This window comes from Pygoscelis adeliae, unplaced genomic scaffold, assembly GCF_000699105.1.
Source record: "Pygoscelis adeliae isolate BGI_AS28 unplaced genomic scaffold, ASM69910v1 Scaffold91, whole genome shotgun sequence".
NCBI classification, from domain to species: Eukaryota; Metazoa; Chordata; class Aves; order Sphenisciformes; family Spheniscidae; genus Pygoscelis; species Pygoscelis adeliae.
In genome coordinates, this window is record NW_008824196.1 from 1,802,028 (window position 1) to 1,819,384 (window position 17,357).

The following is a 17,357-nucleotide window of genomic DNA, read 5'->3' on the forward strand; positions in this document are numbered from 1 at the left end:
ACGCTGACTATTATAAAATAAATCCAGGAGCATACAATTCAACTATTATTTTACACAACTTGCAAACTAGCAAAAGGTTAGCTAGTGCTTTACCTGCCTTCCATCTTATTGGTGTTTATTGCATTTCCTTAACACGGCATCCTTGCAAGATGAGAGTTGCTATACTAAATGAATAAACACTCTATAGACTCTACAGACCCCTCTCCAAAATAGTAGATTAAAAACCAGAGTAAAGTACCAAAGATGGCAGTCTTTACCAGACTTCACTATTGAGCTGCTACATTCCACAGTCTGGCTGCACTAAACTTGCCATGTCTTAAGAAGACCTGAGAGATATGATAGCCCCCATGCATGTGACACAGTCTTTCCTGGATGGCAAAAGCCAGGCAAGAAGACATCACTACAAAGATGTTCTGGAAAAAGAAAAGTGTTTCCATTCAATTTACAAGAACCAAACACTTTCTGAAAGTGTCTCCAACTATTGTCCTACGTCCATCCTTTCTTTTGTAGTTAAAAAACCTAAGAAAGTAGCAACGTCAACAATATATGCGGTGAATATCTTGGACAAGAAAAACCTTATAAAACAGTATTATGCATTGATGCGTCCAAATAATACTGAATAAGTAGCTCACACTTTCAAGGTTTTTTCTTTACAGCACAGTTTAAAGATGTTCTCTGATCATTTCTAAAATATGAAGCATTATTTCTTTGTTTATCTTCAAGTTTAATGTTTTTTTGTAGAATTTATTTAAGCATGTAGTCGTGATGATAATGAATGGGATAATTAAAGCTCTCCATCTACAATTAAGTGCTAGATATTTTATTTCCTGAGACAATTCAATGCATTTAGATAAGAAAAAAGCACTAAGTTCTTGAAATATTGGTTGTGAATTATAAATATTCTTAATACTTTTTCAGGAAATGGATTTGCAGTGATTATGGCTGAAAAAAATTATATATAGGGAAAAGCAAGTGCAGAATGTATTATTAAGTATTATGAAGTCCAATAATAAATCATGCATTCAGTCATAATAAATATACAAAGTTCGTGTAAAGGAGATTAGTAAAAGCCAGTTACAGGTTTGAATGGAGGATGCTTTTTTTCTCTCTCAGCTGATATATCAATAGATTGCTATTATCTCAAGCATTTCATATGGATTGCAGCTGGAATTTTAGGTAAGCAATAAATTTAAATCTACCCTCGCACAGGACAAATTTTTGTTAGCTAGTGTTCAAGAACCAGATAGTGAGGACTTGCATGCTCTAAGGCTACAGCAATATGGGTGTATAGGGTTTAGTTGTCTCTTGAGAAACTGAGAGACGCTGTGGAGACAAGGAGGGGGACGCTCTTTAGTGCTTATTGGGAAGTGTGTATTGATAGAAAAAGAAAGGAGAAACCTACTGTACCAGTCAAGGGGTCAGAAGCAAAGATGGGCACAGCTGTGGAAAAGAACCTTAATTCACAAGTCAAGAAATGGACCTTGGGAGATGACATTTTTCCCCTATTCCCACCATCCTTTGAATCTTGACTGGAAAGCCGGCTGCCCGCAAGGGGACACATTAACACTGTCATTAACTACCTTTCACACACTTGGGGGGGGTGGTGTGTGTTCTCATTCATGTACACTGTACTTCACAAAAAAACTAACTCAGCAATCTATATTTCACAATTCTACTGCAAGTGGAACTGCATTAAACAGTACTCCACAGCCCAAAGATATCCAGAAGTAAAATTTTCACAACCAAACATGTGCCTTCAAAGCACAGATTTTCAAGGCTCAGGAGAGGTCCTTATGCAGAATCAGATCACAGAGAAGCATAAAGAGACTAAATAAAACTGGCCTCATGGAAAGTCCAAGAGGTTTACAAAGATTTCAGGAAGTTATAACTGACAAATACCAAACCACTTTTAACTTTCAACTACCACCACACATCTAAGACTTTGAAGGATGCGCACAGGACAGAAGATATTTCACAACAGAATACACTGTCCCTCAGGAGCTGCAACCACATTGTGACAGAAGTTAATGCAGCATGGACAGACAGACAGCCACCGCCTTGTGGGATCAGTACCAGTGGGGTCAGCAGCTCTTTCCAGCTGGAGAAAGACATAGAGATGCTGTGCTTTTCCTCCTCTCTTCAGGCTGTATCTCCCCCTGATTTAAGCTATTTAGACAAAACCTTTTTTCTTTTTCCCCCCATATACATTAAATAGGTTTAGGTTTTTGCAATAGACGAATTAAGCAGTAAGGATTTACATGTCTTTATATTGCCAGAGAAAAGACTTGCACTGACATGAGTGGACTTTGGAAACCAACATACAATGTGTCCTATTTTCCTGTGGCAAAAAAATCATGCCAATATTTCTAGGTACTTTCAGAAGCTAACATTGCAACTTTTAAACATACTGTTGTCTTCAAGAACAGCTGCTCCTTTTTACCATTTCACATGCTGTAAGTGCAGACAAGAAAATACCTGTTTCAAAATCAAATCCATGAGGTTATTGTAAAAAAAAGAAAACAAAGCTATAATAAAATGTTGATTGATAAGATCATTTATTTAATTGTATTGATTTAATGATTTTTTTTTTTTAAATTGCAATTTATTAGAAAGAACAATTATTTGATCAACTAAGTAGCTGAATTTAACCCACTTTAATGTTTGGCCACAGCCTTTTGGCCAATGGCAACCAATTTTTCACAAAGGTAACATTGATTTGCTCTGAATAGAGAAGAAGATGAAAGCCTGCTAGATGGGGATTCTTATCAGTTAAGTAATCAGCTAGATTTATTGTCTGGTGAATTGAGTTAAAATACCGAGAATTCAAAGAAGAGGACCAATGAATGTAAGATTTCATGATCCAGAATATGAAAATCACACCTCACCATAGACTTAAAATTCAGGGTGATCTATAGGAAAGGTAATAATTGTGATTATTTTAGAAATAGGAACTCAGTGCTATTAAATAGCGTAAACTTTTTAGTCAAGACATCTATTGCAGAACGAGAATTGTTGATACTGTAAAGCCATAAGCAAAGCTGATGCAATCATTGTTATGTAATGTAATTTTTACATTTCAAAAGTGCTTCAAAGCTGGAAAATATTGCACGAGAGGCCTCTGTCAAAATGGGTCCTAATTAAAAAATTGATGTTTTCTGTAGATAATAAAGGCAGTAGGAACATGACAGTGTCTCCCAAACATGTTTTATATAGTTAAATAGGCATCAGTAAAAAACACCCAACAACTGCTCTACTGGATGTCCAATAACAACTTCTACTTTAAAAATGACTCACCATCTTACCAAAGAGAAAGTATATCTTCAATACACAAAAGTCAATATTCATAACTACGCTTAGAACATGAAAATACTGTTTTTAAAAATAAATTAATATATTAACTGAAATGTTTGGCAAATTTCTGCTGCTTTGAACAGGCTCTGAATAAAAGTTCTAGATCAAGTTCGTGCTTTAGATCTAGAACAGAATTCTGAATCAGCAAACAGATTTATTTGCTTCTGTTCTTAACACAGTATATTCTAATACTTACTAGATATATGAGCCCACTACTGCTCTTTTTTAAGCTCATGAACAAACTACTCCACAGTAACTGCCTAGAGATTAAACAAACACAAGCCACTGATGCCAAATTGTTCTTTAGAGGAAAAAAAAAGAGAAAATACTTACTGTAAAAACAACAAAATACTCCAAAACTAGTTATATCTTTATATATGTATATATATACACACATGCATATATAGACAAACATAAATACAGGTATACATATACACACATGTACTTACATTTATACAAACAAATACAGAAAAAGTGAACACCATAAATAGCAAAAGAAGCCTATTAACAGCCATAATTTCCTGTTTTTTTCTTAAGTTTTCTTATGAAAACCTGCATGACTGTTTTCAGGAACTGTTGTTTGTCTAGGATTTCTGGAAATACAAGCCATATCAATGAAAAGCCCTGATGCTGCTGAACTCTAATATTTCTTATGCCTATGTACTACAGCTCTGAATCTCTTACAGAGTACTGTTATGCAGCCAGAAATCTGGACCTTCCTGATGCATACAGACTTACCCATTTTGGTTGTATAGGACATGCAGAGAAGGACCAACTTTACAGAACCACATTTATTATAGTGTTCTTCACTGAGAAACGTTTGTGTACTTGAGAGGTCAAATGCTCTTCTCAAGCCAAAATAGGTTACCTAATAAAAACATTTATTTTTGTGAAACTGAGGCAGGTGCTAATCTACGCTGAGATCTGTAACTATAAAAATGAAGAAAAACTAGCTCCCTGTAATCTTAAAAGCAGAAGCACAACTTCGAATCTTTCTGAGGCAGTGTCCCCCTCTGCCCCGATTACGTGGAAGTCTGCGAATCAGTCATCCATTGCTACGTGGTGAATCGCACAATAAAACCTCTGTTCCTCAACCTGAGCAGGTTCCCCAGAACCTGAGCTCTCAGCAACAGCTTTACTTTTTTGGTTTCCTGTCACTTCTACTCATTTGTAAAACGCATAGCTCAGTGGAGGCATTATGTGATGGTACCCTAAAGATAAACCTGAGAAAGATACAACTTTAAATATGTTAATTCTGGCACAGAAAAGGCAGTGTTCAACTCAATGCACCAGAGAGCAAAATTATTGAGCTGTATAATATTTTGAATGAGAAATCAAAAAGATTTCTTGTCGCCTAGCAGAGATAGCAATTGGCAAGATTCCTTTTTCATCTTAAGTACACTGTCAGTTTTATCACCCTTCTGAAATCAACTGCAACCCTTAAAACATTTAAAACTTTTTGCAGTCATAAAGATTTTTTACTTTGATGACTAATTTAAATGTTGATCAGTAGGATTGAGTTTTATTATCTGAGCAATGTGGGATGTTTTCAAGCTAAGACTTTCCAGGAATTCTTTGAGAGATGTTTACTGTGTGTGTGTGCATGCACGTGCACACGCGCGCGCATACATATATCTGTATATGTGCACAGAAGGATTTAAGAATTCAGACAAAAAAAACATGTTCCATAAAGATCTACTTCCTTATCCTAGTCAGGAACAGTATGTAGTATAGTAATTAAAAGGTCCATTGCAATTAACGGGAGCTGCAGGTGCACTTCATAATTTACTTTACAATTTGTTCTTGGCCTGCTAGAACATTACTTCTATTATAAATAACATCCTGCATGACAAGCATCGTATTATGCAAGCCACTAAAATAAAGCACTCTCTATATTAGCTGAACCAGGTAATCAAATAAAAAGTTTTAACTCGATGACTGATTGCACCTTTTGAACAAGCTGATTTCTATCACCGTAATTACATTTGGAACAACAGATACATGTAATTTCTAGGTGTTTAAATTCACGGCGGCAATGACAAATTAACAATAAACTGTTATTAAGGGAGCATGGGTTTCCAAATCTGAGCCTAAGCAAACTGGAATAAGGAGTGTGAGCCACCAGTTGACTCAGACAGGGACCGAGCAGCTCTTGAGAAAGCAGTTGGGAGTACATCTTGCTGGATAAGCAGGTGACTGAGGAATAAGATGTCATTTCACCAGCTGGTCCTGTGGAACCAAGCCGATCCACCTCCAGCACAGGTCTGCATGCTGTTATATACTATTGCCCTACCTATCCTTTAAAACCAGCCTAAGTTCCCGAAGATCTTTTAAACGGCTTCTCTGTCAGCAAATGGTTTATTTCATTAACCCTGAAACGTAACCCATCTTGTCTGATGGAAAATTCTCAAACTGTAGCAGAGACGTACAGAATTTTATATATAACTTTTGGTCTTCTATGTGACTGCTGTTCTCAGGCACATTACTTTGTGTTTTTCATATTAAAACATGGCAGCTTTCTGTTTGTATTTCTAAATTCATAAGGCCCCTTGGTCAACTATTCTGACTGCACTGCTGTTTATATGAATTTTATACACATTATACTTCTGGAAGTGAACATACTAATATTCAGTATTTAATATTAAGTAGTAAATTCAATTAATTAAAAAAAAAATTTTCTTAATAGCATTTTGTATATATGGTATTTCATAGATTAGGGATTAGTTTTCCTAACAGTATTAAACTGAATCAATAACAAATCCTTATGGTAGTCCACAAAATACCCTGGACAGATCATTTTTTTTACTATCATTAATCCTTATAAAGTTATAATGGTTAACTATTACATAAACATTTATGGCCCATTTCACATAAGCTTATATTTTCATTTACAGTTTCTAGAAACCATATGAAATGCATATTGTAGCTCATGTATTTTCTCCATAGTCAACAATGTGATACCAATACCATAGCAACCCGTAAATAGTTTGTGAAACACATCAGATGTTTACAGTTTGTAACTGCACACAAGTGATGTTGGACTTATTTGGGAGGTGTCAGCTAGAGATAGAAAATATGCAATCACAGGAGTAGGGCAGATCTGCACTTGTGACTCATATTCCCACTTGCACTTCCAATAATGTTTTGGTGCCTTTTTATTTTTTTAACATTCAGCTGTTGATTTTATATTTATGGTATTTCTAAGATTAGGAATTAGTGCATTTAGTAGCTGTTACTGAGAATTTAAGAAGCCACCAAAATAGTACCTTGACAATTTAGACAAAATATTTACTAAGAGAGAATGAATTTTCTTTCTTTCTCTAAAGAATGTGCAAATATGCTTCATTTGGGTAAGGAACTTCAAATAAAATAACTGAAATGAAAAATATCACAGAAACTTTAGAAAAGTCAGATGTAAATACTAAACAGTAAGAAGTTCAGCTACATTACTTGTAAACACAATGCAAATTTATACCAGAGTGATTCTTTTCTAGTGATTTACTGTAAGAACTCTCAACAGTAAAAAAAAAGAAATTCAGAAAATTCAATACGTAGCTAATTTTATGTTGGAAATAAAAAATATATTTATTGACTTAACTGTCATGAAATCTCTTCATCCTAAACCAGCTTTTAAATCGCAATGAGAAGCTAATCACAGCCTTCAATGTACTGAGTGTTCAGATGAAGGAAACAAATCACTGGTAGCTAGTGTGTTATGGCAAAAAAAGAATACTTTAATGAAGGTAAGGTATGAAAAATATTAAAAAGTATATTTACTTTATAACAATTATTTTTTTACTTAGAACAGAAGGCTGGTGTTTTTCCATTCAGAAAAGTATTTAAAAGTATTCTGGTAAACAGCCTTTGTTCTGTCATTCGTTCCATAATTACCTCAAACTCGCTTGAGCAGAGATCCGAACAGACAGTCTGCAGGTTCAAGCTCATTAAAAGTGCAAATGTATTTGCAGCTAAAATAATGAAAAATTCTCTGCCATTCAACAGAACCCAATTTTAACAAATGTCAGATTGTGATGAATAAAAAACCCCAAACTGATTACTTCTGAAACAGCGAAGGAATCTATTTTCTGGGCATCTGTTTTCAAAAATTAAACGAGAAATTTTTAACAAAGATGGAAAATACAAAGACCAGCCAGCACCACTGTTACAAGTCTGTCGACAACCTCATTTACAAGCCTTCACCTTATCAAGCTCCTATGTGAGATGTTGCTTCTCCAGCTGATACATATTCTCTTGACTAGCTCTGCCTGGCCCACGCTTTCCTGCAGCGGGAGTGAAGGCGCAGCACCATGCTGCCACCGCACCCCTGGGGCTTGCCACCACCCAGGCACTTCAGGGCACACAAGTGTCCTGATGGCAAGCCACTGCCTCCTTAAGTCATCTGAAACTCGAGTGTCCCAGTGGCATGACTCAGCACAGACATGCACAGCATAATATGGCTTGATGCATCTCAGGGGACAAAAAGGCAGAGAGGTCTTCTGATGGTTCAGTTCAGAAGATTTTGTTTTCACAATGATTGCTGGAGTATGAAGAGGAAGAAACAGACAGGTTTTTCCCCCTCTTTTGTCTGGGGTTAGTAGCATCTATTCAAGGGGCCATGGCAACTTCCCCTAGTCTCCAAAGTCTCCCTTTCAGTTTAACACTGTTCCAGAGTACAAACTCAAACTTCTCCAAAACATGCCGCTTGCAGCAAAATGCTAACAAAAACTCAATTAAATTCCCAATTTGGTAACTATCAGTGTATCAGATATTCAATCAAGTTTCACTTTATTCAACTGCCTGGTCTATTCCAAAGTTTGCAGTAAAATAAAATGACTAGATATGCTAAAATTACATTCTCACCTAATTCTTAGTTGGATGGATTAAAACTGCAAGATACAGAAACATTAAACACTGAATTCAAATTTCTACAGCTTTGAAACTCTTTGATAAAGGCAAATGAAAGATAACATCCTACACAAACGTTAACTCAAGCATAACCTCTTGATCTTCCGTACCAAAGAAAGGAGATTCAAAGCCAGTTTTAAGTCTGAGCTTTGCCTGGGATCAGCATTTGACCTTTTAAAACTTAAAAAACAGCTTCTTTTTACTGAAGGGCAGTACAGGTTCCTCAAATTGTTTTGAGATTTGGTTTGTTTTCTTGTCTGTTCTTAATTAAGTTGTTCTTCTATGGTCCAAACAATTCTTATTCCTTAAATCTGCCAGACTACCACTACGATTACTGTTAGTGTCTAGTGAACCTACAATCAGTTTCAGTTATTTATAGAATTTCATGGTTTTGATCTGTTTTACAGTTCTTATTATATAGGTAGTTTAATATTTATTCCAAATCATGAAAACTGGATTAACATGTTGAAACTCTTAGAATTATATCATGTATCAATCTTCTCTTTTCAAGCCAACCAACCACAGGGTTCATGATGGTTACAGGAAATATTTTGAATTTACAGTGTTCTTTATCAATGCAGTGATAATATTATGTTCTCAAACAGAATAAATAGTAGACCATTTAACAGTGCATCCTCAGGAAAACTGACAAAGTAATTCTGCAGATTCCCCCCACCCCCACCCCGAAATATAATCAGTGCATCAGAACATGAAAAATGCTGGAGTGTGTCAGAAAAGCTAGCCCAACAGATTGCCACCAACATTGCTAACAGGACATGGTAATTGAGGGCAGCACAGAAAACTGGCCACTTCAGTCCGTCCACTTCATACTCCCACAGAATCCACTGTGATTAGATTAAGGATTTTATAGTCATAATATTTTCCTCCACAACCTTCTGTGGCCAGCAAACCTCAGACATTCAGAAAACATAATGTAAAAAAGTGATTTTTAAATTGATTTTACAATCTCTTACAGTTTCAACAAGTACCCTTTACTTCTGCTATTGAAGAATTAGGTGAATAACATGTTGTTCTACATTCAGTTTACCCACCACTTCAATTTTGTAAACCTCAGCCATATCCCTCCCGAGATTTCTCTCCAGATTGAAGGTCTGAAGCTTCTTAGTCTCTCCTCACAATGCAGCCGCTCCAAACCCTGGCTCATTTTAGTTGCCTTCCTCCATCTACACTTTCTGTAAGTCCATCATACCCTTTAACATGCAGAGAGCAGATCTGCACACAGTACTCAACGTAAGCATGCCACACTGTTTGATGGCAGCAAAACAACACTTTTTGTTTTGTTCTCAATACCCTTACTGATGCTGCCTAAAATTTTATGGCTTTTTTGGCTGCCTCTCCATACTGAGCATGCAAACTCTGGCAGTGATAATGCCAGGATCACTTTCTTGAGTTGTAACTACCATTTGCAAGCTCAGCATCATGTAAGCGCGGTATAGACTGTTTCTCTGAAATATTCATTGCCTCACATTTGTCTGTGATGAAGATCATCTGCCACTTGTTGCCCACCCGCTCAGTTTTGGAGTTTCCCACTATCAGCTCAGCATTTGACTACCTGGGAGAGCTTAATGTCATGGGCATCCTTGAAAATATCACCATACACCTCCTGCCTCCAGCTAAATTCTCACATTCATGCATCTCACAAAGATATCTATGTTAGTTTCTGTTACTTTAATATCCCCCCCCCCCCCCTCCCCGCCCCCAACTGATGAATATGTTTGAATTTGGCTTGAGAAATATGCCCAAAAGGTAGTGTCTATGCCCCATCTGTAAAATGTGCAGAGTTATCAAAATCAATTTCTTCCATCTTTGTAAGCAATAGCAAAACAGACTTTACAGTATATAAAATTTCCTTGCCATTTAAATAATGCTTAGCAACATTACACTTGAATTTGAAATCACTGTCGAATTTCATTTCTGGAATCCATTCAACTGCTAATTTCTTCCCACTTCCTTTATCTTGAGATCTGCTGAGCCAAAAAATGTAATAGAAAATAAAATTTCAATTGATCACTACTCCTCTGTTTGAGCTACTGAGAATCAGCTTTCAAAGCAGAGCACAATGTATTGACTACAAAGAATAAAACATAAAACCTATTAAAAATTTAGAATCAGTTTTCTGATTTGTAGATTGATAATGTTAATATCTATTTTATTTTTCTTTGAAATTATTAAATGAAAATATATTCTACCCAGTCTGCTCTCCCTTCAGCATCACTTTCTTCCATTATGGTTTTAAAATGTGGTTCCATTTTCTCATTCTCAAAATTGACTTAAACAAAAATCTTAGAATCCCCTTCATAATCATAAAATTCTTTTAACCGTGAACACTTTAATTTCTAGGAAAGATAGAGAAATATTAAAGGCCTATTAAAACCTAAGTGATCCAAAATATAAGCATACTGGCCTAGGCGTGCGTTTGGAAAATAGTCTATTAAAACTATTCTGAAAAAAGGAGTCAAAATACTTTAATTCACCCAGATCCATTATAGTTATATTATACTGAGATACTTAAATAAATTTGCCATAGTTCAAACACATGCAACGGACAATGCCGTGACTATATTAGCTCTTTTGGACTGGAAGTAGAGGTCACTTCCTTCAACTGTTCTTGTTTGCCCCATGCTTTGTTCTTAATGAAAAATTAAGGCACTTTGGCTGACACGGGTTTCAAGTCCTAAAAAGAGCGAACCTGACCAGACCCCAAACCAAGTTTGGCAACTTTTAGCTGTTCATTAGTTGTCCTAAGCATAAAAGACATGAAAATCCCGTGATACCAAGAGTGCACGAAGACTGTGCAGCAGATAAGCCTATGGTCTTTTCATGCCTAGGATCATCAATAATTGAGACCTAGCTAGAACACACCACATATTCCTGTCAACTAGGTCTTTTCCCTTTGAAAAATCTAGTCTGTGAGAGTAAAAAGATGAAGGAAAGAAGAAAAAGCATGTACTGGGAGGTGGCAGCAGCTAGACTGCAGGTAGGATCTGTTTCCAAGATCTGGGAGCAAAAAGCATTCCCTGGCTCTGACACAGCCTGGAAGACCAGGAGATGAATAGAAGCGCAAACTCCTCTGTCCTGATGCACCCGGGTCTCGCTACAGTACATCTCAAGCATTGCTATCAGCTTAACACAACACTATCTGCACTGCTTCCACAGCAATGCATTTATTCATGCAGAGTTCACTAACTGAGGTCTCCACAATCATTGTCCTCAAAATTACACAAGCTGTCATTCCAGAGGAAAACAAACCAACCGGTCAACAAACCAAACAGACCAAAAAGAGGAATGCGTGTGCAAGTATTTATTTATGAACCTTCATCTAGGGGACATAACTGTATTATTCCCATTTAACAGATCCTAGGCTTTCTTAAAATATAGAATGTGCCAAGAAATTCCATATGCTGCTAACACCGCCTTGAGCCAAAACAGCATTCAGATACACATTTCTATTGATAAATGAAGGAAAGTACAATACCAATCCTTACCAGAACTGGAACATATTTCATATTCTCAGACAAAGCTCAACCACCAATCTCTTTCTTCTGTGTTGCCGAAGCAGATTACCGGGCTATTAAAATGGTGTGTTATTGTTTTGTAAGTGTTAGCACTTACATAACAAGTTAAGGCTTGGAAACACAGATGGGTTTCCATTGTACAAAAGAACAGCTTTTAGTGTGTTAAATAAAGGCCAAGGACTCCCTTGGGTAACAAGTAGCATTACCATGAACACCTGGAAATGCAGCACGAAGAAATATTTAAAGCACCGCTGTAGCTTCTGACAGCTGTAGCTTACTTGTTGCATCTCCTTATTTTAACATGTTCCAAGTGAAGCTTTAATCATGATTAAACTAATAATAACCTTTCAGGACACTCCCTTACCACTCCAGCCAACGTTTTCACAGCTTTTGCCCCCCATTGGCTCTAAATCAAAAAAATGTCACATGATACATCAGAAGTAACAAAACTGTTGCACACTACTAGTTCTTCTAGTACATCTCTGGCACTCATTAACGTACTTCTATAAGGAATATTCTGGGTTTTAAAAAACTTGCATGAAGAAAGCTCTACCAGTGACTATATTTTAAAGCAGAATGTCATATCAATTTAGGCCTAACATCTAAGTTAAGAACATATGTTTTTATAAATCCTAGTATAAACAGCAACAAAAATATTTTTTTTTCCAATTGGAAATTCTCTTTTTAAAGAAGTCAAACCATTTTTGCATTATCTGTAACTCAAATGCTCTAGCTCCCTGTGACTGCATGAGAAAAACAAATTGATCTGAAAGTGATTATAAATAACATTAAATTAACCAATCCATTCTTTTTATCCAAACTATGAAATGCAGATGTTAGTGGCATTAATGATGAGAAGTGAATTAGATTAGGATTAACTGTATCAATTAGCTAAGGTATTATTAGTACTACAGAGATATTTTAATGACATACTATCAAATAGAAAGATGATAAATCAACTGTAAATTCTGTAAATGAAGCTCCAATCTGTTCTACTTCTAATCAAGCAATAATGTATGCTTGTTTGGTTTTTTTAAACATTAGGAGTGGAATTATAAAAATGTGGAGTATGGAAGGGAGTGGTGGTCACTGACAGGAGTAGGTAGAAAAGAAGAATTAAACAAATGATAGTGGATGTGAAATTTAATTCATTATGAATATGAAAACTCCAGAAGTTGAGAGCTCCTTTGAATGTTTAAGTCGGAAGCAAATCTAAAATAACTAAAAATAATTTTGCAATATTTTTGCTCTCTTTTAACCTACCTCTTTTTTTTCTCTACCAGCTGTCTGCAGATCTCCTGCCACCGGGTATTCAAACTTTCCAGTTGTTCCTTCAGCACCTTAGCATCCGCTGTTGATGACTGCTCAATAATCTCTTCACCAGTTACATTCAATGTTTTGACAACAGTTTGCTGTCGCCCAATGCCATCCTGAAGCTCCTGCAAAATACCCAACACATACATGTATTCATAAAAATGTCAAGCGTGAAACACAGTGCTTCATCACGTACCGGCCAGATGGAAAGAGGTGAAAGTTTATGCTGTCCTCTGAATTCCAAATGAAAAATCCAAAGGTGAGTAGACAGAAAGACATCTCATGTTTTTGTAACAAGTACCTTTCAGTGCATCTCTACAGCCTTTTTTCCCCCTCCTGTATTCTTGTCTGCTAGAGATCATTACAGTAATATTCTGCAGATCAATTAGTAAGTAAAACTTGTGAATAAATTTACTTCTACACCCCCAAAGGTATACACCATGTTTATTTAATAGCCTACGAAGCATTGTAAAATTTAAAGTGCACAGTGTTTGGAGTTCCTACTAGTTATCAACACAAATAAGCGATATCAAGAAAGCAAAGACTGTTTGAAGTACTTCTCCTGATTCCCTTAAAGAAAACGTTTGTCTCCAGTTGTGAGAAGCTTGATAATCCATTCCCTCGTGGTTTTTTTGGGGTTTGGTTTTTGGGTTTTTTTGGCAGGGTTGTGGGGAACTACACTTCTAAAGAAAAGTATTACTTACATTGTTTCTACTTACACTACAAAATGAAAAGCTACCAAAAGATAACCAAGATGGACCATTTTTCAAGTTTTACTAAATGCATTAAGATACATTTTCTACACCTTTTATTATTAAAAAAACTATCATACCAGTAGCTACCTTACCTCATGTTTAAAAACAACACAGTTCTGAAACCGTAGCTTAGATTTTAACACTGTATGCCTGTTTAAGAAAGTTCATATTTATAAATAAGGAAATAAATCTTTTCATATTTTTAATCATCAGTAGAGCATGAGGTTTTTTTTCCTTGAATTCCTCAAAATGTACAAGCAGGGAAGTGTAAAATCATTTTCAACACTTAACTGCTAAAACAAGCAGAAACTGAAATAACTTCAACAATCCACACTGTGAGAGTCATACTTAACGATAGGTTTCACAATCTCAGGAAGTGTGTCTGAATCCTGTCTACCTACAAGAGCTTTCAAGTAAAATGCTGAATCTACCTTTTCTGGAAAAAAAAAAATATTTTCGCATCTCATACTCTGGAACTACATTATATGCTTGTTTTCTCTTTCTAAACACATAACATAAATTACAGACCAAGTTAGTAAATCTGCATATTAACATTAAATTAAATTTGACCATGAACTGGTTAAAATTGGCAGGATACAGCTTTCCAGGAATGTAAAAGATGAACATAACTACTACTCATGCATTTTTTTTAATATATCTTGTCCATTAGATCTTCAGGCATGAGGTTATGATTGAAAGTTCACAAACTGAACCACACTTGAAGTTAACTTGTTTTAACACAACCACATCTCAGTTGCCAGCTACTAATTCATTAAACTGCAGAAAGTCAGCTGCATGCCCTGTCCCAGCTTTTGCACAAATTTTACACAGATAGCTTGAAGACCAACACCACTACAACCTGGGGCACAGAGGTCAACGTCAGCTAGCCGCTGCGGCATTTACCCACAGTCCTGGACAGGAGTTGTAGCCAAGGCAGAGGTTTGCGCTGTCGAGACTAAGCTTAATCTTCTTATACTTTCTGTTTGTTTTTCTTAAAGTTTCTTTTAGGTTGTAGTAGAAGAGAACTCCCCCAAAATTATTCCTGTCTTTCATACCTCTCAGTAAAAACTGTTATTCTGTTGTTTTTTTTTTTCAAACTATTTTCACATCCCATAGTTTCAGAATAAAAGAGTAGCTGTGATGAGCATAATGTTGCAGTAATCTGCATACTGTTTTATTATGTTTTGATAGGCTGAGAAAACTTTTTCTGCAGGATCCTAGCAAGCTACAACAGTCCAATCACGTCTCATCAAGCACCCTGCTGGCCCAAAGTGTCCCAGCACACTTTGCTTTGCCTGTGGAACATGTAAGATTTTAAGACACCATTGTAGCAGAAACTGCAAGATCTTCTAAGACCCAGAAAAGCATCTTACTTTGAGGTATCAGATTTTCTTGCCTTTCTATGATGCACATTAATACAATAATACCTGGTCCACCCTTTGGCTGCTATTTTCAGGTACATGATTCACTGTTAGGAATAAATAGCAGTAACAGTCAGGTAGTTTGCCTAAATACAAATATTCTCTATTATTGTGAGGCTGAAAAGTCATTGGTCTTTCCAGTACACACCTCAGTTTCGGTAATGCCCAGCTTAAAATGAACATCTAGTTTTTGTACACATTCACTGTATTTCACATTGATTTTAGTGCTAGAGCCTTTGCATTATGCAGTAGGGAACATTACACAGGTAAATCATAACAATAAGATGTATAGTCTGAGGAAAAATATATCACAATAAGTGTCTTATTTCCAGTGAGGCGCCTGAAACAATTGTGTTATTGCATGCACTTGTATGAACTTAAGATCTATACCACTTACAGAAGAAATAATTCAGAACAAAGCTTCTACTTATATGCGGCAGGACTGATCATTTGGAATAAGAGATCAAGGCAAGGAGAACTAAGAAGGGAAATTCTACTTCCTGAACTCCAAAGTTTTTAGAATTAAAATTTGTAGAAAGTAGAGGTTACCTCTGCACCGGCTTTTCTAAATGACAGAAATAATCACCAGTCAGTATACTATTATAAAGTGAAATGCTAATTAAAAGCCCATTTAAATGCTCTAACTGAGCCCTTTTCCTGCATTCACAGCATCTTAAATGTTGTGAATACAACATACAGCATACACCAAAAAAAAAAAAAAGGCAACTATTACATGATTTCCACACTTATTTCAACTGACATGAAATTAACCAAGGGATTTTCTGATTTATCCTGTAGCATATTATGCAATAGGCCTTACTTACAAAGTAAAAAAAGAAAATAGCTAGCTCAGTGGTGGAGATGGCCTTTGAACTTACAATCCCTAATGCCGAAATGGGAACCCCACACAGGATGCATAGGAAGAAATGTGAACTACCACCAGAACATGAGAGAAGGCATCCGGATTTCAGATCACCATGAAGAACCCAATTTGAGATTATTTTTTTCCCAAGTCATCTATGAATTTGACACTTTCCACATGATTAGATGGAAACATGTGCTGATGAAGTTTGTCTAGATTCCACAGCCTAAGAAAAAGCAGATTTTTCTTGATACTGGGTACTGCACAAAGCACAGCAACCCATGAAGACATTTAGTTTTTTTAAAAAGTATTTTTTTATAAAGTGGGCAAAAGTGTTTTTAACTGTTTTGCTGAAAGTCATGTTTTCACACACTCATCCCAGAGCTAAGAGCCACAAAAATGCTTTTCACAACTTATATCCAGTATCTAAAACTTGTCAACAGCTATAGTTCCCTGTTTATTCCCCCTCTGTCCTTGCCACACACCTGCAATGAGGGCAAGGTGCTGGGAGCCTGCCAGAAGTTGCCTCGCACAGCCTTACCATTTATGCTGCTACAGAAGGAATATTGACATTGAATCTGCTTCTTGTAGTTTCACTTGACATTTCACCCCTTCATACAGAAATGGCAAAGCGAAAGGGCACGTTGCCCTTTGGGTTCCCACCTTACTCAGAAGGCCATCCGAGATACTTATACTTGCAATTATACAGTTTCTAATCACTTTATGAAGAGAGTGAGTAAACAAACTTAATTAAAAATGAGATATTTATATACTATTAAAAATAAAACAACTCAGAAAAGACAAGTCCTCATCATATTCATACACACAGAGCTAATTACAATTTTGAGTGGATTGCAGATACTTCTATGTACTTTCTGTTTTCAACATGTTGCATTTTTAGCTACTAAGAAAAACAGATGATAATATAAATACCCATCACTTCAATTTTTCTTTTTTGTCATTCCCAAGCATAAGTAAGCAGGGAATGACATCATTAAAGTAAGGTTTAAATATTCTCTCAGACTCAAAATTGCAAAAACAGGACTTCTTATATTAAAGGACTTCTACCTCTCATACAGATCATTTTACACTTTGATAATGACCTCAACTAATTTAGTATAATAACTTAAAACTGCCAAGACATTCATACGATGCTTCTTTGCTTCAATTAATTTATTTTTATTTTCTAAGATTTAACAAAAATGAGAAATTA

The 17,357-nt window shown here is 36.0% G+C and overlaps 1 protein-coding gene across 1 annotated transcript in view; it reads right to left on the bottom strand.

Moving 5' to 3' along the window:
- The window catches only part of DMD (dystrophin), a 1,204,567-nt gene that overhangs the window by 447,362 nt on the left and 739,848 nt on the right, over positions 1–17,357 (bottom strand). The window contains 1 exon segment of the mRNA XM_009334780.1: positions 13,056–13,231. Coding sequence (XP_009333055.1) covers positions 13,056–13,231 — 176 coding nt within the window.